Raw genomic sequence first — 27,612 nt, 5'->3', positions numbered from 1 at the left:
ACAGTGGGACAGCAGGTTTCAGGAAGAAACAGGGATGGGGAAAAGTAGAGAAAAGCTGCTTTGAAATACTTTTTGTTTATTTTAGGGCCACACCTGATGACGCTCAGGGGTTACTCCAAGCTATGAGCTCAGAAATAACACCTGGCTTTGAGAGACTATATGGGACATCGGGGGATTGAACCGTGGTCCATCCTAGGTTAGCATGTGCAAAGCAAACGCTCTACCAATTATGCCACCACTCCAGCCCCTTTGAAACACTTTTAGGTGCCAAAGAGATAGTACAGCAGTAGGGCGTTTGCCTTGCACACAGTCAACCCAGGACAGACGATGGTTCGATTCCCAGCATCCCATATGGTCCCCTGAGTAGCCAGCAGCTATTCTGAGCATAGAGCCAGAAGTAACCCCTGAGACTCACCAGGTATACCCAAAAACTAAACAAACAAACAAACAAACAAACAAAAAACCACTTTCTTAAAAGATCTAACAGCCTGGGCCAAGAGATTGTACAATGAATAAAAAGGTGTTTACTTCACGCATGGACTACCTGGGTTCAATTCCCCAGCACTCTCTGATCACTGCCAGGAGTCCTGAGCACAGAGCCAGGAGTAAAACTTTAACATAACCTGTGTTAGGGGGAAATATATATACATATATGTGTGTGTATGTGTGTGTGTGTATATATATATATATTTTATATATATATATATATATATATATATATATATATATATATATATATATAACTGTTCAAGTTGGAGCACAGTAAGCAAAGCAGAGATCTTGCTCCTGCACCCACCAAGAGCACATGCAATTCAACTTTCAAGTGGTGAAATTGTCTTACAGATTTGGCGGGGGGCTTTTGGACCACACCCAGTGATACTCAGGGGTTACTCCTGGCTCTGTGCTCAGAAATTGCTCCTGGCAGGCTCTGGGGACTCTAAGGGATGCTGAGGATCGAGCCCAGGTCTGTCTCAGGTTGGCTGGCTCTGCACTCAGAAATCACCCCTGGCAGGCTGGGGAACCATATGGGATGCCTAGAATTGAATAGGGTCCCTCCCAGGTTGGCTGCATGCAAGGCAAACACCCTACTCGCTGTGCTATCATTCCATCTCCCAAAGAGATCTCTTTGGAATAACAAATGGTGAAAAACGAGACACTACTTTCCCAGTTGCACTATTAGGCTTGGCTTTCCAATTTGAAGGTTCAAGATTTTCTATTTGCCATTCTTATAATACCTCTATATGTGAGGAACACATCTTAGTTTCAGATGGTTTTAAACCAATTTGTTTTTGTTTTTGTATCACATCAGGTGGCACTCAAAGGTAACTACTCCCTCTGAGCTCAGGAAACTCCTGACAGGACCCAAGGACCATACGGGATGTCAGGAATTGAACCCTGGTTGGCCACATGCAAGGCAAAAGCCCTACCCACTATGCTATTGCTCTGGCCCAAGTTTTTTTTTTTTGTTTTGTTTTGTTTTGATTTTGGGGCCACACCCTGTGACACTCAGGGGTTATTCCTGGCTATGCACTCAGAAATTGCTCCTAGTTTGGGGGATTATATGGGATGCCAGGGGATTGAACTGTGGTCAGTCCTAGATTAGCAACAAGCAAGGCAAATGCCCTACTGCTTGCACCACAGCTCCAGCCTCTGTCTTATAAATTTGTTTTTCTTTTCCTATAATAATTTACAATTTCAACAAAAGGTTAGAGTCACTCCATATCTCACTATACAACAGTGAACAAAACAAATTTTGCTTTATAGGGAAACTACAGCATAAAATATATGCACTATACACATCACTAAAGGTATTTTGAAGGGAAAACATACAGCTTGCACATTTCTTACAGTAGCGTTCTGTTTTTAAGTTTTGTAAGGTAAAACCACCAGCTATGAAACTGCAAATTGAGAAACTTCCAAGAACTTCCCAAAGGCCCAGGCACAGTGCTTTAGTCTGTGCTAGGTAAATGTTTCTTTAATAAGAAATGTGAATTGGCTTTGAGTCATAAATGTTCCATTAACTTGCAGAAAAACTAGTGTGACATGAAGCAAGGTATTTATGCCCTCATAGCTTCACAGCTCTGCCCTCGAGATTCCCTCAGTGATGGTTGCTATTTCCCATAGACACAGCTGAGCTGCCCCTCTAAAGAGAAGGGCTTGTGTTCTCAAGAATCTGGTTTCCCTTAACATTTATCTGGCTAGGAAACACACATACTCTGTGTTGAAACTAAGAAATCATTCATCTGTTCACTTAAGTAAGCTCACCACAAGTCCAGAGAGACTGAATGATACCCTTATTGCCCAGCTTCCAGGGTACCAGGGTTCAAAGTTACTTCCTGAGCACAGAAACAACCAGTTTACAAAATAAGCCTTTAAATCCTAACTTCTGCTCGTTGGAGATTCAACAAACTGTTTTCTGTAATGAGGACACCTTCAAGCAACTCATTTGTTCACGTGTCCCCATACCAGATTTCAACTTACTGGTGATATATCATGAACTGAAGGCATTATGTAAACTATTCTGACCTGCTACATAATATTTTCTATGTAAACAGGGAGGAAAATTGCACTTACAAAAGGGTTTTTATTAAATTTCAAGACTAGTATTATAGCTGACTAGATGTACCCAATATTGATTGTGCTGAATTTCCTTTCAACAGACTTCAGTGGCTCTTTTTTTAAGCGACATACTGTGTTTACAGGACCATAAGATCCTGGAGAATGAAACACAGAATTCCTATATGCACCATTGCCGCCCTTCCAGGCCCCAGAGTTCACTTTGAAATTGCTGCATGGTTATAAATTAAAGACAGTCTGACAAATACTGGGGTCAGCAGATTTGGAGAATCATTTATACAAAATGTAAAGTCTTATAAACAGAAAATTTCAAATATATGGGGAGAAACACTCCAAAATTCTATCATGGAGCAGGAAAATGTTATTTTTCAAACTGTGTAAACATATATGGGGCTTGTTTCTACTTTAGAAATGCTTGCACTGTTCAATCATTTATTAAAGATAACGATGAGAATTCTAGAAGGACCCCTCCTATGAACGCATTTGTCTGCTCACAGCCCTGGGGTGTGGAAGAAATCTGACATCATTCTAATGACATGGTTATGTGGCACACTTAACTTTGAGAATGGCATTGTTCTCTGTGGCCCTCACCTAACCAGGTAAGTCATGACAGTGAGAGGGGGTTTATTTCTAGCTTCAAAAATGACGGGACCATGTGTCCAGGGATCTACTACTGTCAGAATGGTAATTAGCTGAGATGACCACTAGCAGAAAGGAAAATGGGATTCTATCACCACCATAGGAGCCCGGAAGAGAACCCAAACTCCAAATGAGAACCCACACTAACTAGCATTCTAATTCAGTACTGAGAAGAAAAAAAAAAATCTCAAAAATCCATGGTTAGACTTTTGAGTTACAGAGCTATAAAGCAAATTGTTTTAAACCACCATTTTTGATCATTTGAGGGAAGAATATTGTGTTATCAAGGATGAGACCCAGGGCTTCACACATGCAAGACACATGCTATCACTCTTCCTGGTCTTAATGGCAAATTGTGATGCAGCAACAGAAAACTGAAAATCACTTTGCGGCAGTTTTTCAACCAGTCACCATGACAAGGATATTGAGGCACTTGAGCAAGGAGCCTTGGATTCTTTACAAGAGTGGAACCTGTCTTAGTGAAAGCAGCACTTCTTTAAGATATATAGAATCAAAGGCATGTGCAAGCAAGCATTAATCTTCAATGTTATGACAAGATAAAGGTCCAAGCATTTTGGGAACAAGTCTGTTCACTTCTCGTAACTACAGAGAAGCCATGCAGTCCTTGGATTGCATTCTGATTGGCAATTTTCCAGCCAAAGCAGTTTCTGTTTAACTCTTTCCTGTGGCTACACACACACACACACACACACACACACACACACACACACACACACACACACACACACACACAGAGTACACCTCTAGGAGCCAAAAGCATAGTCGCTACCAATGCTGTTTATCATGTCATATTTTTATACTTTTATCAAGACAACAGGAGGAAGAGGTTTCAATATTTTATTCAAGTTTTTATTTTTAAGTGATGTTAATTACAGCATTTGAAGGGGAGGATCTAATTCCACACAAAATGGAAGACTCTAAAATGTACCCATGAAATTGCTAAAAAAAAAAAAATAAACAAAACAAAAAAACCGAGTGGTGAGAATACAACAGAAGTCCAATTTAGATCCCAAGGGCTGCCCCCGTGTGATTAGTCAGAGCTATTCCCAGCCTACAGCTGGAGCTCTCAGAAGCTATTTCATAGTCTGGCGCAAAGGCGAAAAATACCTCAACGTGAGACGAAAATAAGTCCTGAATGATTGGCTTCATCATATCCCCCTTCTCCACCCCAAAATGGCACAGAAGAAACAGCTACCACACCCTGTAACAACTTTTGGTGTAAAAGAGATGATGAGCTGGGTGGAACACAGTTCAGGAAGATCTATCGAAAAAAAAAAAGTCCCTTTCAGATGAAATTTGTACAGACCATTGAACTTCAGATGGAGCCTCTCCTCGATTAGATTAAGTGAGGGAATCAAAGTTTAATTCTCAGGAAATCACAATTTCACTCGTTTACTCAATGTGCATTTACAAAGGGCCTACATATTAACAGCTTCCACTTGCAACCATTTCTACATTTTTAAAAAGAACTTGACATCTCAAGAGAGGCTGCCAAGTCCCCTCCCCCACAGTCTACAGCTGAAAGGATCTTTTGTTTTGGAATTGGATTTTTCTGTACCTTCGATAGGATAACACCTTAAAGCTGAATCATCTTGAACCTGGAGGTCTAACATGATATTTAGCAATACTTGCATCCCAGACATACAACATTAAAAGGTACACTAAATTCTGAAGGTAGCTATGCTGCAAAATAGTTTAAAATTAAATGATTGTACAGTATCCACTTATGCTTGAAATTCCAGTCCTAAACCAAGCTTGTGACCACCTGCGTTGACATTTTTGCCGTCCAGAAGAGCTGACAGTGTCAGTTTGATACCTGAGAGGGGCAAGGAGGGTGGGTACAGATTGGCAAGAACAGAGGAAAGGGCACAGAGGAAAGAAAAGAGAAAAAGATTAGCACAATGAGAAATGCTGAAGCACACGTCAAAAACCACAATGGGGGCCCTGCCATGTGGCCCTTCAATCCCCGTGTCTCACTTCCACCTGATCAACAGGGATCTGGAGTGAAGTTAGACACAGTCATTGTTCAACAGCCGATCCAGCTGCACCGTAAACAATCCCACTTGCCCACTACAGCCAGTCTGTCTACTACAGGAAGCACACAATAAGCCTTTTCAGCAACTGCCTCCTTGAAACAAACTCCAAATCTTAATCATATTTTTAAGGTCATACACTCACAAAAATGCACACCCTTTTTTTTTTCTTTTTTTTTTTTAGTGTTTGGGTCACACCCAGCAGTGCTCAGGGGTTCTTCCTGGCTCTACGTTCAGAAATTGCTCCTGGCAGGTTCAGGGGACCATATGGGATGCTGGGATTCAAACGGCTATGCTATTGCTCCGGCCCCCATATATTCCTTTCCTTCTCTCTCCTTCCTCTTCTCCCATTTCCTCCTCTCTTTCATCTCTCCTCCTCCTCCCCTCCCTCTTCTTTTCCCTCTACCTCCTGCCCCTCCCTTTCCTATTGAGTAGCTTGATTGTGACATCATGTAATCTTAGATTTTCAGGTTGCAAAGGTCCAACTTGACAAAAATAACCCCAAGGAAATACTATCTCCTATTGCTCTAACATACCATGGTCTAGCCTTACTATCTGTGGAGGAAACCAGTAAACTTGTGTTCCTATCTCAAAAATTTTTCCTGTAAGATGATTTTTGAGCCAGGTTTGAGAACCTGCTAGATATAAGTAAGCAGGCCTCACATGTGCTGGAAATAACAAAAGACAAATGGAGTCTGGCCTTGAATCTCCTGAGCAGACAAAACCAGTTTTGTTACACAAGCAAAGCTTAATTTAGCTTATTTTGCAAGACAAACTTGACCTGGGTCTTTTCTTGCTTATGCTTCTAGAAATCATAAGCACAACTTAATCTGTCTCCAAAAATTGATATGAGGTCACCTCTAACCAGATGCCTATTGTGTAAAAAAATTCCTATATTCTAACCAATCATGGTGAAATACATACCAGTTGTTCTTCATTATCTTACTGCTTTAAAACAATACACCCCCAAGAGTCAGGGTTGTGGCTCAAGGATAGAGCACTTACTTTGCATGTATATGACCAGGATTTTGATACCTTGCCCCACAGAATAATATTTTTTTAATTTGGCTTTTGGGCCATACTCAGCAGCACTCAAGGGTTCCTCATGGCTCTGTGCTCAGATATCGCTCCTGGCAGGCTCTGGGGACCATACGGGATGCCGGGGATTGAACCCAGGTCTTCCTGGGTTAACTGTGTGCAAAGCAAATGTCCTACCACTACGCTATCTCTCTGGCTCCAAGAATAAAAAGTTTAAATTGGGGCTCGAGCAATAGCACAGCGGTAAGGCGTTTGCCTTGAACACGACCAATCCTAGTTCGAATCCCGGCATCCCATATGGTCCCCCGAGCCTGCCAGGAGTGACTTCTCAGTGCAGAGCCAGGAGTAACCCCTGAGCTCCACCAGAAATATAAACGAAAAATAAAAAATAACAAAACATTTAAATATAGGGACTGGAGCAGGAATCCAGCAGGTCGGGAGCCCGTATATGGTCATGCACACCCCATCAGGAGTGATTTTTGAAACTAGACTCAGGAGTAACTCTTGAGTACTGCCAGATATGGCCCAGGGGAAAAAAATCTTTTTTTTGAATTTTTAATTAAAAAGTTAAAATATTTTTAAATACAGTAATTCCAAAGTCTCATTACATGTTTGTTCAGTTTTCCATTTATGAACTGTCTTTTTGGTGAGTGTAAATAAACTTCATTACTACAGTTGTAGATTCATTTGTTTTACTACAGTTATTTCTTTACTTCTAACAATTGAATAAAAAGATAGACAAAGGGGCCGGAGAGATAGCACGGAGGTAAGGCATTTGCCTTGCACCCGGCTAACCCAAGAGACGGTGGTTCAATACCCGGCATCCCATATGGTCCCCCAAGCCTGCAGGAGGGATTTCTGAGCACAGAGCCAGGAGTAACCCTCGAGCACCACTAGGTGTGAACCAACCAAAAAAAAAAAAAAAAAAAAAAAAATATATATATATATATATATATATATATATAGACAATATTTGTCTATATAGACATATATACAATATATATACATACATGTATCTATACAGATATACAAACGTGTGATCTCTAACAGCCTTGACCATTTTTTCTGTTCTCTGAGCCTCATATGCTTCAGAATGACTCCTCACTTCCTCATTAACATTTAACTAGAAACTTTTATAGATGCTCATCTATAAAGTGCTTTGCAGGCACTGTGAACAATAAAACAAACATAAAGCAGTAAGTAAGACCACCAGTGTTCTTAAGACAGGAAACCCAAATACACACAGAGAGCACATACCTGGCTTTAGGGTCTGAGTATATCCTAAACCTATCAGGCTGGAGTTGTTCACTTTAGCCTAGTGGAGAAAATGACAAGATAGAAGAATTTGTTAGTTCTTCATACTTCCATTTCCCAAACTGAGTAAGAAGTTTTTAATCAATCAGCTCTGAACAAATTCTCGGGGCTAGAGAAATAAGGCACTTATTTGCCTTATACATGATTGACCCGGGATCAATCCCTAGCATCCCACCAAATGAACCCCAGAGCCCTGCCCAATGCATAAAGTAGCCCCCAGTATGGCCCTGCCCCAAGTATAGAGTCAGAAGTAAGCCCTAAGCACAGCTGTGTGTGGCCTAAAAAGACAAACGAAGTTAGAACCAAATTCTCATTCTTCAAGACAGTCTCATTTAAGACATTCACTCAAGGCCAGAGAGATGAACAGTGGGGTAAGGCTTTCTGAAGCCTTGCACATGGCTGACACGAGTTCAATCACTAGCACCCCCATAATGTGCACTGCTAGGAGTTATCCCTGAGCACAGTGGCAGGAGTAAGCTCTGAGTACCACCCTGGATGTAGCTCAAAATTTAAAAAAAAAAAAAAAAAAAGGCAGGGGGAGGCAGGGTGGCAGGGGAATTTTTTTCAAAAGGAAAAAGAAAAATAGAAAAAGGCATGGGGAGGAGCCAGAGTAGTAGCTCAGTGGTAGGACATTTGCCTTGCACATGGCCAACATGGGTTCGATTCCTGGCATCCCATATGGTCCTGAGCCTGCCAGGAGTGATTTCTGAGCCCAGAGCCAGGAGTAACCCTTGAGCACCACCGGGTGTGGCCCAAACACACACACACACACACACACACACATAAAAGGGCAGAGGGAGTGGTAGGAGAGGAGATTCACTTATGTCCACCATTTGAGGTATCAGATCTTAGAAGGCAAATTCAGTGTCAATCCATTTTCAAGTGTTTATATTTTCACACCAAAATGTTTCACCTAAAAGAAAGTTCTTTTTGGGCTCAGAAAGCTAGTTAGGCTTGCACACAGCCAACTCGGGTTTAATCCTTGGCATACATAACAGTAGCCTCAAAAAACCAAAACAGAACAGAACGAAACAAAAAAAGACCCATAAATAACACTATTGTAATTATGCTACCTAAATTACACTTTTTTTTGGTATTTTTGGGTCACACCCGGCAGTGCTCAGGGGTTACTCCTGGCTCTACACTCAGAAATCGTTTCTGGCAGGTTCGAGGGACCATATGGGATGCCAGGATTTGAACCACTGTCCTTCTGTATGCAAGGCAAAACACCTTACTTCCATGCTATCTCTCTGGCCCTAAATTACATTATTTAAAAAGAGAGAGCCATGCAGCTGACCCAGGATGGATGCAAGTTCAATCCCTGGCATCCCATATATGGTCCCCTGAGCCAGGAGCAATGTCAGCGTAGAGCCAGGAGTAATACCTGAGCAAAACCTGGTGTGACCCCCCCCCCAAAAAAATGTAAAGAGAAAGAGAAACTTAGGCTTCAGATAAGCCTCTTTACTTCTTCAGACATATAATGGGAACTGGTGGAAGGAGGCGAAGATGCTACGCAGCCTCAATCAGATCCAGACCCAGCACTTTACTTTCTGCATTTTTAGGAGCAAATGATTCAACCTCCCTATACTTTCAGCTCATTTTTGAAACCAAGAATGGAATCATTAGAAGAAAAACAAAGCCAACATAAACACATAGTATGAGGATTCAATACATTTTCCCAAGAGCTGGCTCCACAGTGTCCAGCCTGCATTAGGCCAACTGTTAAGGTGACCAAGTCTAGTTACAGGACAAAATTCCCCAGTACAAGACTTCAACCCAAATCCCATGGAGCATGGGAGAGACCCAAGCTGCAGACACCCACCGAGAAGCAGGCATCAGGGTCAATCTGATACTTGGCTGCTATTCCAAAGCGAGTGTTACTGTTGCCTGCAGTCCAAGCAAGGTTAACGGCTGTCTCCAACTTCTTGTTCACTTTCTGGTAAATGGAGCCACCAAATTCTGTCCCATCATTTCTGCAAAAAAAAAACACAAAAGAGTAAGGTAGGTGGCCCGACTTTATCTCCTGCGGCCAAGGGTCTTATAAATGGACTTAAAGGATCACAAAACAGGCATCAAATTATATAGAAACTGAGATAAGGAACACTTCAGGCCAGAAAATTTGGCAGAATAAGGCTATTTTGACCTCATAGGGAATCCTATGAGGCAGCCAGCCAACGTCTCAGGTTATACAGAACCTAAATTTTGTTCCCAAAAATAGTCTGAGTGGCTGGAGAGAGAGGATAGTTAGTAATTAGGATGTTCACTTTGGATGCAGCTGATCTGGGTTTGAGTCCCAGCATCCCATATGATGCCCTAAGCCTACCAGGAGTGATACCTGAGTGCAAAGAGAGTAGTAAACCTGAGAACCACTGAATGTAGCCCAAAAAGAAACCAAAAAAATGAGTCTTTGTGGAGCCAGAGAGATAAGATAGTGGGTAGTGGTCTTGCCTCCTGGGTAAGTTGACCTAGGTTTGATACCCAGCATCCCACATGATACCCCTCAACCACCAGAGTGCAGACCCAGATTCCTGAGTACCACTGGGTATGGCCCATAAAAACAAACCAAAAAAAAAGTCTTTGAGACAGAATTAGCTACAAGGGCAATGGAGTTTCTGGATGTCAAGCAATCTTTTTCTCTCTGTGTTTATGTTACTTCCTTTATACGTACTTCTATCAAGAAAACAGGAAAGGCTGGGCCACTCAAATTCCTCAGAGGGCAGGTGTCCTTAGAAGCACTAGGCCAGCCAGAACTGCTCCAGGTTTCTTTGAGAAAAAGCTACTGCAAAAGTGCTCCTTCCTGGGCCCGGAAAGATAGCACAGCGGCGTTTGCCTTGCAAGCAGCCGATCCAGGACCAAAGGTGGTTGGTTCGAATCCCGGTGTCCCATATGGTCCCCCATGGCTGCCAGGAGCTATTTCTGAGCAGACAGCCAGGAGTAACCCCTGACCAACGCCGGGTGTGGCCCAAAAAAAAAAGTTCTCCTTCCAACCCCAGCTCTCCAAGTGCCACACTACAGTACCTATAGACCTGGTAGGTTGCTAAAAGGATTTACTAGCTATATTACAAAACGTTTCTTTCTGGGGCCGGAGAGATAGCATGGAGGTAAGGTGTTTGCCTTTCATGCAGAAGGTCGTTGGTTCAAATCCCAGCATCCCATATGGTTCTCCGTGCCTGCCAGGAGCAATTTCTGAGCATGGAGCCAGGAGTAACCCCTGAGCACTGCCGGGTGTAACCCAAAAACCACAAAAAAAAAAAAAAAAAAAAAGTTTCTTTCTGGGGCCAGCGTGGTGGCTCTAGAGGTAAGGTGTCTGCCTTGCCAACACTAGCCTCGGATGGACCGCAGTTCAATCCCCCGGCGTCCCATATGGTCCCCCAAGCCAGGAGCGACTTCTGAGCACACAGCCAGGAGGAACCCCTGAGCATCACCGGGTGTGGCCCAAAAACAGAACAAAACAAAATGTTTCTATCAGGCTGATGAGACAGTACAGTTGGTAAGGCACTTGCCATACAAGTAGACAATCTGAGATCAAACCTCAGTCTTGGTCTCCTGAGCCCTGCCAGGAGTAATTTCTGAGTGCAGAGTCAGGAGTAACCCCAGAGTATTGTCAGGTATGGTCCCTAAACAAAAAAATGAATGTCTCTAGCTGGGCCAGAGAGATAGCACAGTGGTAGAGGATTTGCCTTAGACACAGAAGGACGGTGGTTCTAATCCCAGCATCTTATATGGTCCCCCGAGCCTGCCAGGAGCTATTTCTGAGTGTAGAGCCAGAAGTAACCCCTGAGCATGCCGGCTGTGACCCAAAAAACCAAAAAATCGAGAGAAAGAAAAAAAAAAAGAATGTCTCTAGCTTCCAAAAATTGAAGGAGTGGGGGCCAAGAAGAAGAGCACAAAGGCTTTTCGAATGAGTTCAAAGCCCATAGGTCCCACAAGCTATGCTCCCTGAGATCCTGGCACCACAGGAGTCTTTTGCTCAGTACCACAGTAAGAAGTCTAAGCCCTGGCAAGCATCATAACTAAAAGAGTACAAGGTTCAGTGGGCAATGTGGTCAAGTGAGCAGGTACCACAACTCAATGTGCTAACCCCAGTGAAACCACCAGGTGTGTGTGCAACCACATGGGCATGGCAACAACAATAAAGAGAAGGGGGGTGGGGAGAAAATTATTTTTTAAAAAGGAGAAATGATAGCACTTGTTTTATTTTTAATCCTGGCTCTGTACAGGAATCACTCCCAGAAGCGCTCACGAGATCATGAAGTGTCAGAGACCCCGAGCCTGCCAGGCGCAATTTTGAGCATAGAGCCAGGAGTAACCCCTGAGAGCACCACCAGATGTATGGCCCCAAAATAAATAAATAAATAAATAAATAAATAAATAAATAAATAAATAAATAAATAAAATAAAAAGGAGAAATGAGAGCCTGGATGTACTTCAATGGCTAAGTGTATGCTTTGTATGTTGAGGCCTTGAGTCCACTCCTGGCACCACGGGGGAGGGGGGGAGCATGGAGTAAATAAGAAATGAAACTCAATTAAGCAAATGCCTTCCATTCCCCCAAACACACCAAAATGGTTCTAGCCTCCTTCTTCTTGTTTGTATGTCTATGTCTGACATAAAGTAATAACAAGTCCTGCCTCATCACATGGGGAATTCGCTGTAGAAATACCATCACTAGCAAGGCAGAGCCCATGAGCTTTAGAATTCAGTTTAGAATGTTTTTGGAGGACCATACCCAGCAGTGCTCAAGGGTTACTCCTGACTCTGCATTCAGGGATCATCCATCAAAATGCTACGGGAACCATATGGGAATGCCAGGGATCAAACTCGGGTCAATTGCATACAAGGCAAATACCCTACGCACTGTGATAATAATGCTCCTGTCCTTAGAATTTTGTTCTATTTTGGGCCGCAGAGATAGCACAGTGGTAGGCCTTGCCCTTTGCCAATCCCTAGCATCCCATATGGTACCTTGTTTCATTTTTAATCCTGGTTCTGCACTCAGGGATCACTCCCAGAAGGGCTCAGGAGACCATGAAGTGTCAGAGACTGAATCCAGGTTGGTTACATGCAAGGAAGCAACCTACCAGCTGCACTATCACTCTAGCTCTTTGATCATAATTATAAAGAAAAAAAAAAAATCATGCTTGTGGTATCTTTGCAATGACTTGCTCATATTTCACCTTTGGTAAATTTACATGATCTCTTTTGACCTTGTCTAGTTATACAGTTAAACACATGCAGAAATTTGTGGGCCCATCACATCCAGAATATAGAATAGGATATAGAAAAATGCCCAATAAAAACGTTCCCAGTGGGAATGCCCCTGATTCAATGTCACTATGTACCTAAAATACTACTGTGAATAATTTGTAAGCCACTTTGGTCAAAATAAAAATTATTAATTAAAAAAAAAAGTTTCCAGGACACTGGGAAGTTAGTTCCCACTTCCCAGTCCTATACAAAACCATTGAACCTTCCACCTCAAAGGTTTTCTGTGACTTCCTAAAAAATTCAGCACTCTTTTTTCATAATTACAAACATTCTCTGCAAAAAGTATTAATGAAATGCTACAAGACACCAAAACCTTTTGGTTTACTAAACCGCCTCTTTGGTGACCTCTAGTGGAAGGAAAGAAGGTTAGTAAGATGTTTCCAGGTTGTGTGACAAGTCAGTTTCTTGAATCTAAAGGGATTGTATAGAGGAAATTGTCACCCTCACCCAAAATCACCACTCAACTTCCATTTTCCAGTGAAATGACAAAGACTCTTGCTAACCTACCCTGTAATTTTCTCTTCCCTTCACTCTACTGCCCACTGGTTAATAAAGCTCCATACTGCTGAGAAAAGAGAAGTTGTGGGGCCGAAGCGATAGCACAATAGTAGGGCATATGCCTTGCACTCGGCCAACATGAGATGGAACCAGGTTTGATTCTCAGCATCCCATATGGTTCCCAGAGCCTGCCAGGAACGATTTCGGAGTACAGAGTCAGGAGTAACTTCTGAGCACCGCCGGCTGTGGCCCCAAAACAAAAACAAATAAAAGTTGTGCACCTTGAGGACTCTCTCCTAATCTGTTTCCCGTCTGTAGGTGCTGATCCTTGGGAACCCTGCAGCAACAGAGCAATGCATCTTTCCCCAATTTCTTTCATTTTGCTATTTCGGGGTGACATTCAGTGGTTTCCAGGAAACTACTTTCAATATGTTGTTCGGGGGTCATTTCTGGAGCTGCTCAGCAGACTCTGTGGTGCCAGGAATTTAACCTGAGCTTCCTGCACACACTCAACCCTTCGAGCCTTTTCCCTGGGTCCCTCTCTCCTTTCATTTCTTTTCTTTGGGGGGCGGAGGAGAGCTACTCCCAGCAGTGCTCAGGATTCACTCCTGGCTCTTCGAGCAGGGATCACTCCTGACAGTTTTTCAGGGGACCATATGGGATTGGAGTGTTCGAACTAAGGTCAGCAGTGTGCAAGGCAAGAGCCCTACCTGCTGTACTATCTATCTCTCCAGTTCCCTTGTTTCTTTAGCTAAAACCAGAAACCACAGCTAACCAAAAGCATGCCCTGCTCTAGCTCAACAGTCAAAGAGGGTGGCCAGTGACTATTCCTTAAAAGAAAGCACCTAATAGGGCCCGGAGAGATAGCACAGCAGCGTTTGCCCAGCAAGTAGCCGATCCAGGACCAAAGGTGGTTGGTTCGAATCCCGGTGTCCCATATGGTCCCCCGTGCCTACCAGGAGCTATTTCTGAGCAGACAGTCAGGAGTGACCCCTGAGCACTGCAAGGTATGGCCCAAAAACCAAAAAAAAAAAAAAAAAAAGAAAGAAAGAAAGCACCTAAGAAAGTCTCTTCAGAAAATGGGACAAGACTAGCAGGCCACTGTGTTCTCTGATTCCCACACACTCACAGGGACTAAAAAGAGCCTAGAAAACAAAAAGAAGGCGATCCACCACTGCCTCTACCCCTACCGCGCCCCTATGCATAACCACATCCATACATACTTACACGTTCGTATGAAGCTGGAACTCATCAGTCTTGTAGCCCACCGCAAAGTTGCTCTGGGTCACTCTCGACTTGGCAGTCTCAAAGTTCATCTGGTAGCCAGCCAGCCAGCCCTCATACCCCAGCACTAAAGCACCCCGGATGGAAGGCCCAGCAATGTCGAAATCCACGTCGCAGCCCAGGTTGATGTGCTCCCGCTTGTATCCTGTCTTGATTTTAGCATTTTTTTTCCTGAAAGAAAAGAGATTATGATTAAAATCAGAAGTGGTGCATAGCCAAGGAATGCAAGTTAGGGTTAGAGTGATGGTATAAAGTGTATCTGCCCTGCACAGAACCAGGAATAAACTCTGAGCATCACTGGGTGTGGCAAAAGAAAGAAAATAAAAAAAAATGATATTTTAAAAACAAATAATAAAAGGGAATACTGGGGGCTGGAGTGATAGTACAGTGGTATGGCACTTGCCTTACATGCAGCCAATCCAGGTTTGATCCCCGGCATCCCATATGGTCCCCAGAACCCACCAGATGTGGCCCCAAAAAAGGAGGGGATTAGGGGGCTCAATGAAGACAGAGAGATACAGTGAATAAAGTGCTCTTCTTGTAAGCAACTGACTCAGGATCAATCCCCAGCCCCACACAGAAGGCTTTGTGAATCCAACAAGCACTCAGTTGAATCTGAAGACGCCAGACTGATTTGCAGGGTTGACCAGGGATGCTTCCCTGACCTGTCTGTCTTAAGAAGAGCGAGAGGGCCCGGAGAGATAGCACAGCGGCGTACAGCGGCGTTTGCCTTGCAAGCAGCCGATCTAGGACCAAAGGCGGTTGGTTCGAATCCCGGTGTCCCATATGGTCCCCCGTGCCTGCCAGGAGCTATTTCTGAGCAGACAGCCAGGAATAACCCCTGAGCACCGCCGGGTGTGGCCCAAAAACCAAAAAAAAAAAAAAAAGAAGAGCGAGAGAGGTCCTGGAGCAGCACAGCAGGTAGGGTGTTTGCCTTGCATGCAGCTAACCCAGGTTTGATTCCCCAGCCTCCTATATGGTCCTCCTAAACACCACCATGAATTAACCCTGAGCGCAGAGCCAGGAGAACTAACCCCTGAGCACAGCTGGGTGTGGCCCAAAAACAAAAAGCAAATAAAACAAAAAAAAGATCAAAAGAGTGGAACCTGGGGCCAGAGAGATAGCATGGAGGTAAGGCATTTGCCTTGCATGCAGAAGGTCGGTGGTTCGAATCCCAGCAACTCATATGGTCCCCCGAGCCTGCCAGGAGCGATTTCTGAGCATATGGCCAGGAGTAAATCCTGAGCACTACCGGGTGTGACCCAAAAACCAAAAACAAACAAACAAAATAAAAGAGTGGAATCAGCTGTAAACACTGAGTGTCAACAATGCAGAACAGGGACCAGAGAGATAGCATGGAGGTAAGGCCTTTGCCTTTCATGCAGATGGTCATTGGTTTGAATCCTGGCATCCTATATGGTCCCCTGAGCCAGCCAGGAGCAATTTCTGAGCATAGAGCCAGGAGTACCCCTGAGCTGTGCCAGGTGTGACCCAAAAACCAAAAAAATAAAATAAAATAATGCAGAACAAAATTATACAATCAAATAAAACACAAGACTTTTTTTTTCCTTTCTGCTCTGTCATTCAATTATTCAATAGATAGCTCCCACAAGCAAGCTGCATTCTTTCATTCCAGCCCACTTCACTCACACTGAGATTCCAGTTTTCTTCTTCCCAGTATTGAGGGCTCAAAACACCATTTCCTTCTAGTGGAAATCAGTGCAGGTCACAAGGAATAAAGTGTTTGCTACCTTGCATGGGGCTGACCCCGGTTCAATCCCAGGCATTGCATATGGTTCCCCAAGCACTGCCAGAAATTAATCACAGAGTAGGTGCTGAGCATCACCAGATGTAGCCCCCAAATCCCTGCTGAAAAATAGCTGATAACAGAGTAGGACATGAAATATACATGGTGAGACATATTTCAAGGCCATCAAAAGTCTACCAAGACTACTAACCAGAAGAGAATCTGTGTGAAAACGTGAGCATTGATAATAATACTGGGTCTGGGAGTGTAATCATATACATGGGAAGGGTGCTTACCTTGAGTAGGTTCAATCCCTGACACCCCATTTGGTTCCCTGAGCCCTACTATGAATAACCCCAATCTCAGAACTAGAAAAAAAAATTCACGAGAACAGCCAGGTATGATTCAAAACCCTAAAAAAACCTTAAACTAGTACCAAAGGACTGGAGCAATAGCACAACAGGTAGGGTACTTGCTTTGCACATAGCCAACCCAGGTTCAATCCCCTGCATCCTCTGTGGTCCCCAGAGCCAGAAGTAATTTCTGAGCACAAAACCAGAAAATAAAAAACCCTGAGAACTACTAGGTGTGGCCCAAAAACCAGTAAATAAATAAGGACTAGAGTGATAATACAGCAGGTAGGGCACTTGTCTTGCACATGAGGACTTCGGTTTGATCCCTAGCATCCCATATGGTACCCCGGAGTACCACCAGGAGTGATTCCTGAACACAAAGCCAAAAGTAATCCCTGAGCATTATCAGGTGTGGCTCAGAAAAAGGTAAATACATAAAATTTAAAAAGAAAAAAAATTATTTTTTGGTTTTTGGGTCACACTTAGCAAAGCTCAGGTGTTACTCCTGTTTCTGCAGTCAGAAATCACTCCTGGCAGGCTCAGGGAACCACATGAGATGCCAGGGATCAAACTCAGGTCAGCCATTGCAAAGCAAACTCCTGTTGTTCAGACCCCTAAAAAAATTGTTTTTAATAATACTGGGCCAGATCTACAAAACAACCAAGGTTGTCTATAACATAACCTGGAAGCAATCCTCTACCAGGGAAGACACTACCACTGCTCTCACATCAACCTACTCAAAAGAGACTTCCCTTAACACCCAGAAGACTTAACAACAACAAAGACCTGCTTTCAGGTCAGGGCTTTCTGCATTGCCCTCTAATTGCGATGTGAAGCTAGAGGACGCTCCACAACATCCTGACTTTGATGTAGAATATGCACAGATTCCAGGATCTTTACAGAAACTGGACACCAACAACAGTGACTATGTGAAAAAGAAAAGTGTATTGGCACTACAGACAATGACTTGGGTTGGACAACCTAGTATGCCTGGAGCCCAGAGTTTGCCAGAAAACTTCAGGGGTAAGGCCTCCTGTATTTAGGCCAAGGCTTTTCCTTTCCATGCCCCCATATTTTGCTGGACCTATGCAAACAATAAATTGCCACTCTAACATCATTTTAGCTGTGCTCCTTTGACTCTAATCCTTAGAAAACCACTTAAACTATAGAGGTTAAAAAAAAACACTATGCCTTCAATGTTAAAGGAGTTACATAAACTTTGTGGCTTTAGTTTGCTTTGTGTACTGCTGCTAAGAAATGTTATAATGTACTACAATCTGAGGACTTGAGGGACAAAGTAATTGTGCATGGGTTTTCATTTTTCTTAAGGCTCTTTGGCTGAAAGTTCAAAATTGGGGGCCCAGAGAGATAGCACAGCGGTGTTTGCCTTGCAAGCAGCCCATCCAGGACCAAAGGTGGTTGGTTCGAATCCCAGTGTCCCATATGGTCCCCCGTGCCTGCCAGGAGCTATTTCTGAGCAGACAGCCAGGAGTAACCCCTGAGCACCGCTGGGTGTGGCCCAAAAACCAAAAAAAAAAAAAAACAGTTCAAAATTAAGGTGTCAGCAAGGGGATTTCTTCTGAGAATTCTGTTTATGGGTGGTTGTCTTCCCACTGTAACTTTACCTTGTCTTCTTTCTTTGCATCTTTGATCTCAAAAAAAAAAAAAAAAAAAAGTACTGGGCCAGGAAAGTGGCCCACTGGTAGAGAAAATACCTTGTAGGTTTGGCCCTGGATTTGTTCCCAAGTATCATTGGGTTCTAGCAGCCTTGACACCAGCTAGGCCTGAGCAATGAATGGACCCCTCAGGCCTGCACAGCCAGACTGGAGGAGTGGCCAGGCAATATTACTTCACTAAAGAATAAAAAAAACCGGGCCCGGAGAGATAGCACAGCGGTGTTTGCCTTGCAAGCAGCCCATCCAGGACCAAAGGTGGTTGGTTCGAATCCCAGTGTCCCATATGGTCCCCCGTGCCTGCCAGGAGCTATTTCTGAGCACACAGCCAGGAGTAACCCCTGAGCATCGCCGGGTGTGACCAAAAAAAAAAAAAAAAAAAAAAAAAAAAAAAGAATAAAAAAACCTCTGTTATCCACAATTTATTTACAATTTATTCACAATAAATCATATAAAATAATCTAAAGTGGACAGGCAGTGATTATAGACTTACAAATAATATGTGATTAGCCATAAGTGATAATTACTGAAGCTGAGAAACAAGAACTAGGACTGTACTTAGTACGCTTTTCAAAGCATTCTTTTCCAAGTCTAAAATTACACACACACATACACAAAAGATAAAATTTTCCCTTGTAAGAAATGTAAAGGCTAGACAGTTCAGGTACTGAACTCACAGTTTAGGTGAAATAATAGAGGCCACAGTTGAAAACAAAAACCCCTAGCTTCGTGCTCACTTCGGCAGCACATATACCAAAATTGGAACGATACAGAGAAGATTATCATGGCCCCTGCGCAAGGATGACATGCAAATTCGTGAAGCGTTCCATATTTAAAAACAAAACAAAACAAAACAAAAAAAAAACCTAGCTTCCTAGGGGCTGGAGAGATAGCATGGAAGTAAGGTGTTTGCCTCAAGTGCAGAGGGTCCGTGGTTCGAATCCCGGCATCCCAAATGGTCCCCCGAGCCTGCCAGGAGCAATTTCTGAGCGTAGAGCCAGGAGTAAACCCTGAGCGCTGCCGGGTGTGACCCAAAAATCAAAAAAAAAAAAAAAAAAAAAAAAACCCACAAACCTACCTTCCTAAGTGACCATTTGCACCTTTTGCTCAAAATGCTTCTATGCATTCTCACAAACTCTGAGCAATGAAGAGCCAAACAAATTCCCTGGCAAAAAAGAAAACTCAGAATAAACCTATCGTGATCTGCCTGCTCCAAACCTGGGTTCTGGCCAAGTATCCAAAAGTTCTATGTTGCATGTACTGAGTAATAAAAAGACATCTCCTCAGTGGCTGACACTGGAAAGGAAAGGGAGACCAGAATAGGAAAAAATGGGGCCAGAGCAATAGCACAGCAGGTAGGGCACATCTATTGTATGCAGCCGACCTGGGTTCAACCCACAATACTCCGGATGGTCCCCCCCGAGCCTGCCAGGAGTGATCCCTAAGTACAGAGCCAGGACTAACCCCTAAACACTATTGAATGTAGTCCACAAATACATACAACCCCACCCCACGCCCAAATCAGGTCTCTCTGAACTAACAGATACAAAGTTGCTGACGACAACAAAATGTGAGCAGTGGTGTGCACCATGGTACATGGTAAACCCATATACAATTCTCCATTGGTACCTGGCCAAGGGCTCAAGGTTCTAGGCAAATGGACAGAGCTGGAGCAAAGTTTCAGGTCTGCACCAGATTTCTGCTCTAGTACAACATTTCCCACCTTTGGCGTTTTTCTTTTTTCACTTACCAGTGAGGCTTTTTATTGCTATTAAAATGATGGTGCTAAGTTAGAAAGGAATGACCTTGATTTGTGGTTAACTAGCTGGCTTTATCTGTGGTAGTTACCAAGTGCAGCTGCTGGTCCTGAGATGAGCCCTAGAACATCATCCAGATGTGGTCTATGCTCACTCCTTCCAGATGTCAGGGTGCATGCTCAAGCCAATGTCCTCAGTCACTTGGAAAACTGCTTTGTTTTCAATTTCCATCAAATGTTCAAAACTTTTTTTCCAGAAGCTTCCCAAAATGTGTGCATCTTGGAACTACAAACTTGGTTTCTAAACATCTTTCTTCAGTAAAATGTTTCAGGACTCCTTGAATAACCATACAAATGGGCAAGAGAAATTAGAAAATGAGCCAAGATCAGCTTTAAAGAGGTACTCAAAAAGCTGGTAGTCTGGGCATGACAAAGCACTCAGGATGTCAACTTAAAGACACACCCAATGGCTAGATTTGGGACAATAAGTATCAAACTTTAATAATGAACAACCTACAAATGTCCATGAATCCACAACAATATGAATAGAGGAAAAGAAAGAGCTTTTCCTTATTGTTGACACCTCCTGACATCATGCATTAAGAACATAACACACCACTTCTAGTACAGTCAAACTTGTGAGTCCTGGGGCAGAAGCAATAGTATCAGCGGGTAGGATGCTTGCCTTGTAATACAGCTGACCCAGGTTTGATCCTTGGCACCCCATATGGTCCCCCAAGTCTGCCAGTATGAGGAACACACTGAAAGATTCTACAAAGTAACTAGTTAATAAAAAAAAAAAAAAAAAGTGCAAAGGTCTGGGCAAGAGACAATACAGCAGGTAGAGTACTTGCCTTGCAAGCAGTCAACCCAGGTTTGATCCCTGTCATTATACCTGGTTCCCTGAGCATCACCAGAAGTGATCCCTAAGTGTAGAGCTAGAAATAAGCCCTGAGCATTGCTAAGTGTGCCCCACAAAAGTACAAAGCTCATGAAAGACAAAGCAAGACTAAGACAATATCCCAGACCACAGGAAATAAAGGTAACAGTATAAAATGCAAGGCAGTTTCTTGGACTTAAGTGTAGACTAGAAATAAGGCACCAGAAGGACCACAGACTAGTTACTATCAACATGACATCAGCCTTAATCCGCTGCTTGTGATCAGGTTATAGTTATGTAACATGTGCACATTAGGGGAAGCCAGGTCAAGGGCATAAGAGAACCACACGTGCTATTTGAACAACACTGCTTATAACATGATAATTATACAATAATTTCCAAATAGTAGGTCAGAGCCATAATACAGAGGGCTTACCAACAACCTGGGTTTTAACCCCACCACCTCATATGATCCCCTGAGCACTGTCTGGAATGATTCCTGAGTGCAAAGCCAGAAGTAAGACCAGAGCACTACTGGGTGTGGCCCAAAATCCAAAAATAAATATATAAAAAGTAAATTAAGGGACCAGAGAAACTGCACACAGTAGGGTTTGTCTTAAAAGTGACCAACCCAGGTTTGATCACCATTGACCCATATGGTCTCTCAGTACTAACAGGAGTGGTCCTTTGTTAGGTATACAGAAGTCTTTAATAGTTCTCTTTTGTACCTGTTCTCAGTGCCAGCTTTTTCTCCTCCCCTGAAGGGAGGGTTACGTTTTTGGATCTAAATAAATGGGAAGCAGGGAGCTGAGGGAGAGAGCATTTTTTTTTCCTGCAGGCTTGTGGGTTCGTTCATGGATTGGAGCAGCTGGCTTGTTGGTGAGTTGCTTGAATACTAGTTTTTTGCCTCCTATTACCCTCATATCTGTGTGAATTATTTACTGCAGATGAATATATCTAGAACAGTTTCCCCTATCCTTCCTTTTCCCTTTTGGGAACTGTGGAATAACCAAACCTTAACCCTACATCCAGGGAAGTCACCCATCAGTCCTTGAGCAGTCAGCTGTGGCCCAAGAAAATAAACTAAATAAAACAAAAAGTAAAATTAAAGAAGTAAAGATGGGGCCAGAGAGATAGCACAGCGGCATTTGCCTTGCAAGCAGCAGACCCAGGACCTAAGGTGGTTGGTTCGAATCCTGGCATCCCATATGGTCCCCCGTGCCTGCCAGGAGCTATTTCTGAGAAGATAGCCAGAGTAACCCCTGAGCACCACCAAGTGTGGCCCAAAAAAAAAAAAAAAAAAAAGTAAAGATATAAAATGGGTCGAGTAGGTTTGATCCCCTACATCACATACGGTCCCCACAGTATTGCCAGGAGTGACCCCTGAGCAAAGACAAGAAATCCCTGAGCTCCCTAGTGGGTATGACCAAAAACAAACCAAAAACAAATATACAAAAATATTCTTTTATGGATATCCCTACAGGGCCTTGAGAATGTCTCTGAAAGCCTTCCCAGGAGTGTGCGAAATCCTTTAAAAATTCCAAGGATGGGGCCGAAGAGATAGCCTGGAGGTAAGGCATCTGCCTTCCATGCAGAAGGACGTTGGTTCATATCCTGGCATCCCATATGGTTTCCCAAGCCTGACAGGAGCTATTTCTGAGTGTGGAGCCAGGAGTAACCCCTGGGTGGTGCCGGTGTGACCCAAAAACCAAAAAAACACAAATTCCAAGGATGCCTTATCAGAGCAGCAAACTCAAGGATGCAGGCACATACCCAGGCCCCCCATTCTATCAGAAGATCTGTGGCAGCTTTTCTTAACCTGGAGGATACCTGAAAGTCTGAAGACACCCAGCAACAGCATTCTGACCACCCATTACCAACTTACCCAACTTACAAAAAAGCCTACGTCTGCCTAGGACAGAAGTCCAGAGTCCTGTAGTCACACTGCAACCCAGTAGAGAGTCTAAACTCAGGTTCTCTCCCTCTCTTAAATACTTTTTGAGGGTAGGGTGGGGGAAAAAATAAATTAACACAATGGTGAAAAATGAAATTTATAAAACTACTAAACCATACACTTGAATGTGTCCAGAAAGGGTTTTTGTTTGTTTTGTTTTGTTTTGTTTTTGCGGGGGAGGGAGGCCCACACCCAGTGATGCTCAGGGGTTGTTTACTCCTGGCTCTGTACTCTGGGATCATTCCAGAATCATTCTTTTTTTTTTTTTTTTTTGGTTTCTGCTTTTTGGGCCATACCAGTGGCGCTCAGGGGTTACTCCTGGATAGTGCTCAGAAATCGCTCCTTGCTCGGGGGACCATATGGGACGTGGGTGTATCAAACCAAGATAAGTCCTAGGTCAGCTCGTGCAAGGCAAATGCCCTACTGCTGCGTCATCACCCCAGCCCCTCCAGGATCATTCTTGGGAATCCTATAGGCAGGTACTAGAGATCAAACTGCAGTCAGGTTGTACAAGGTAAGTGCCCTACCTGTTGTTCTCTCCTGCCTCCACGGAGAAATTACAAAGTTATTCACGAGTGGGTTTCAGGTATACAATGCTTCAAAACCGAGCCCTTCCCTCTACCAATGTTCCTATCCCCATATGCCGCCCACACTATTGACTTCTACAAAAGATACTTTTGATGAAAACTAAGTTTTTTTTTTTTGTTTTTGTTTTTGGTTTTTGGGCCACACCCGGCAGTGCTCAGGGGTTACTCCTGGCTGTCTGCTCAGAAATAGCTCCTGGCAGGCACGGGGGACCATATGGGACACCGGGATTCGAACCAACCACCTTTGGTCCTGGATCGGCTGCTTGCAAGGCAAACACCGCTGTGCTATCTCTCCGGGCCCGAAAACTAAGTTTTTAAGGAAGGTTATATTTTATATGTGTATTTTACCCAATGCAAAAAAATAAAATAAAAAGTGAGGAACCAGGGATCAAGACGCTTGTGTTTTTTTTCTTTTTTGTAGGTGCTGCTGGATTCAATACTACTGCTAAGTATAAGCCTCCATCCCCCACAAAATTAACTGAGATTACAGCAGATAGGACACCTGCCATGCATACAACCACCAGAGGCTGGAGCAATAGCACAGTGGTAGAGCATTTGCCTTGTACGCTGCTAACCCGGGATGGACCCAGGTTCGATCCCTGGCATCCCATATGGTCTCCTGAACTTGCCAGGAGCAATATCTGAATGAAGAGCCAGGTGTAATCCCACTGCTGGGTGTGGCCCAAAAAACAAACACCTGGCACCAAATATGATCCCTGAGCACAGTTGGGTGTGAAAGAAAAAAAACTGCAAAATGGTCAGTATATGCTTTTGAGCCTGTCACTGAAAGACAACTTTCAGTGGCTAGAGCAATAGTATACAATAGTATACATATCATATACATATAATATATTAATATATTATATATACGTATAAGAGTATAGCAATAATATGCGTAGGATACATATCTTGCTAGTGGTCCAAATAGTGGTCCAAATTCTATCCCCAGCATCCTATTTGGCACCCATCACCCCAGGCCTACTAGAAGTGATTCCTGAGTGCAGAGCCAAGAGAAATTGAATCACAGGCAAAACCAAAAGCAAATAAACAAAAACCCAACTTTCCCAGGCTTATAAGACCACTACTCTGGCAATAAAGTAAGAGTATATTTTAGAAGAATTCTTTATTTTTTTTTTCTTTTTGAGGGGCTCAGGGCATCATGCAGCGCGAGACAACAAGCCTAGGGATCCTACATGCTCACTCTCAACCCTTTGAACCATCTCCCAAGCCCTAGAAACAGATGATTCATCACAGCCACTGTGAAAAAACCAGGATCTGGACATGTCAACACACTTCGTGCCTCCCAACACGAGGATGTAACCTCAAGCTTTAAATGCCCATGGCTGGAGTCCCAAGGCAGTAATAAGCAAATCCTTGGAATCCTCAGGTCTGGAGTGTCCCTGAACAGGAAGCTGTAGGAAGGATGCTCCAAGCCTGAAAAATGGAGCTGACAGCCGGCTGGCCCTGCTTCCCACCTTCACTCCAAATGTCTTACAGACCCAGTCACCCGCCTCTCCAGCAACCATACTCCCAGGAAATGGGGTGTCACTGAACCAGAAACCCCACAATCTTCAGGATGAAAGCAGAAACCAAGAGAACAGCAAATCATAGCATAAAATTCCACAAAGTATCCTGGCAAAGCAGATGCTTACCCAGTGTTTGGAGAGAAGGAGGAGTCAAAGGTCAGCTTCAGGCCACGTGCGAGCTGAACAGAAAGAGAACATTTGCCGGCAGGGTTAGTTTTGGGGCCGGTCTGCAGGTGCTGGGTCAAGGTGGGGTCTTCTCCCAGGCACCCCCAAAACCTCGTACCTGATCCTCCACAGTGATTTCAGTGCCTAGTGTGTTGTCCGTGTTCCACTTCTCGGTGAATGTGAGCCCATACTCGGTCCATCGGTACTTGGTTTCCAGGCTGCCTGTCACCTTGGTGGTCTCTGTGTTGGCTGAACCTGAGCTTGTAAATTCCTAGAAAGGAGACGGAAAGTCACGGGGCCTGCAGGCCACTCCCCACTTGGCATAAAGCCAACCCCAAACGGACCATCTGGTTCCTTTTGTTTTTTGGTTTTTGGATCACACCCGGCCATGCTCAGGGATTACTCCTGGCTCTGCGCACAGAAGTTGTCCCTGGCAAAAGACCAAATGGGATGCCGGGAATCAAACCACTATTGGTCCTGGGTTGGCCACATGCACCGAAAACACCCTAACGCTGCGCTATCTCTCCAGCCCTTGACAGAAGAGTACGTGCCCATATGTGCCTATAAGATATGTGAGTGTTACATGACAGACGATGGTTCACATCCTGGTCCCCAGTGCCTGCCAGGGCAATTTCTGAGCACAGAGCTAGGAGTAACCCCTGAACACCACTGGGTGTGACCCAAAAAAAAAAAACCAAAAAGAAAAAAGATATGTGAGTGAGAGGCTGGAGAGACAGCACAGTGGGTAGGGTGCTTGCTTTGCATGAAGCGAACCTGAATAGATCCCTGGCATCCATAGTCCCCCACGTACCACTAGGAGTGATTCCTGAGTGCAGAGCCAACAATAACTCCAAGCACCACAAACAAACAAACAAACAAAAGATATGTGAGTGCAGAAGCAGTTCAAGCTGGCTGCTGGTTAAAGGCATCTTTAGTGAATGTGGAGGTGCCTTCTCTTCTCCTCCTGTGGAGCAATTTATGCTGGACCTAGAGGAGGCTCCCCTGCTTCCATCCTACTTCCAGCCCAGCCAGAGCAAAGCCTCTAGCAAAGGCCACTTAGCAGGAAATCCACCCCCAAGCCTCTTCCAACAATAACCACAGGCACAATTTAAAGGGCACCACTTTTTTTTCTGCCTAACAACTATGTGGCATTATTGAACACAGGCCAAGTGTGAAATCAGAAACACAAAGAAAACAAACCCTGCAGCCTGCCCTAGTCACTCACAGCTGCTGTTTTGGAGGCCACAGGGCATGGTCCCCTCAGCCCACCCATCTCACAGATATACAATAAAGGTGACAGCCCAAAACTGCCATGAATCAAGAAAGATCCTCTGTGGGACCCAACCATACAGAAAACAGCAGTTCTTCATGGAATCAGCATTGCTTTGCATGGCTCAGACAACTTACCAGTCCATTCTCAGATTTTGTTTTCAGATCAAGTTTGATTAAGCCAAACCCTAAAAAAAAAATCAGAAAAAGAAAAAAAGACAACAACTATTACTACATCAGCAAGTGTTGCAGCTGGCTCCTGACAACTGTCTCCAATGGAAGCCATGGGGCAGCTCAAAGGACTAGTGCTCCCACTATGCAAACTGGAGCCCAGTTTGATCCCTGGCATCACTAAGAGGGGACCCAGCACCACCACGTATGGCTTCCAAACAAATCAAACAAAAAATGCCATCAAAGGTGTGGGCTGCCTCTTTGCCACTGCTGACCTGCCTATGTGCACAGCACGGTTGCTGGGGAACAGTGGCAGATGAAAAGGGCCCGGGCCCCATATGAGCCCCACATGAATTCCCAGGGGGTCTGCGATGGAAGTGCCTGACAGTCGGGCACCCACCCAAGGGCCGGCTAAATTTAGAACATGGGCTCCTTCGCAGTGCATTGCACAGAGCTGCCAGAGCACCGCAGAGGCAGCATGGACAAATCAGGAGCCAACAGCTCTGGGCATATCACTCATGTGCTCTACCCAACACAGTGAGCTCAGCTCTTTCTCTGAAAGTGCTGAGAGCTGACTGACCAAAGCCACAATCACTGTAGTTGGTAATCCTCCCACTCCGCATGCCAGTGCTATGCTTGGCAGACCCCAGGGGCAGCACTCACCATAGCCCTTGGTGAAGACATCCCGGGCAGGTTTGCCAAGATCGACATACGTGGGAGGCACAGCCATCTTCTGCTGCAACAAAAGAACCCTTAGAATAAATGTTTTGGTAATGAGGGAAATTGCTTTTCTTTCAATAAAGGTGGTTATATGTAATTAGCGACTCATAAAATCACTAGCAATGAGCTCCAGGCACTT

The 27,612-nt window shown here is 44.1% G+C and overlaps 1 protein-coding gene and 1 non-coding gene across 3 annotated transcripts in view; one reads left to right on the top strand and one right to left on the bottom strand.

Moving 5' to 3' along the window:
* Positions 1-4,060: 4,060 nt before the first annotated feature.
* VDAC1 (voltage dependent anion channel 1) overlaps positions 4,061-27,612 on the bottom strand; it is a 36,129-nt gene continuing 12,577 nt past the window's right edge. For both annotated transcript variants that reach the window (XM_049786784.1, XM_049786783.1), the window contains exons 2-9: positions 27,417-27,489; positions 26,721-26,770; positions 25,432-25,584; positions 25,275-25,327; positions 14,616-14,843; positions 9,445-9,595; positions 7,566-7,623; positions 4,061-5,053 (exon numbers count right to left, since the gene is read on the bottom strand). In XM_049786784.1, coding sequence (XP_049642741.1) covers positions 4,962-5,053; positions 7,566-7,623; positions 9,445-9,595; positions 14,616-14,843; positions 25,275-25,327; positions 25,432-25,584; positions 26,721-26,770; positions 27,417-27,483 — 852 coding nt within the window. In that variant the 5' untranslated portion in view covers positions 27,484-27,489 and the 3' untranslated portion in view covers positions 4,061-4,961. The remainder of the gene's footprint in view (positions 5,054-7,565; positions 7,624-9,444; positions 9,596-14,615; positions 14,844-25,274; positions 25,328-25,431; positions 25,585-26,720; positions 26,771-27,416; positions 27,490-27,612) is intronic.
* LOC126029071 (U6 spliceosomal RNA) lies at positions 19,175-19,281 on the top strand. Its single transcript, XR_007502727.1, has one exon. It is a non-coding gene; the product is annotated as a U6 spliceosomal RNA (small nuclear RNA).

This window comes from Suncus etruscus, chromosome 14 (assembly GCF_024139225.1).
Source record: "Suncus etruscus isolate mSunEtr1 chromosome 14, mSunEtr1.pri.cur, whole genome shotgun sequence".
Classification (NCBI taxonomy): Eukaryota; Metazoa; Chordata; class Mammalia; order Eulipotyphla; family Soricidae; genus Suncus; species Suncus etruscus.
Note: the sequence above shows the minus strand (reverse complement) of the source record. Positions and strands in the feature narration are given on the sequence as shown.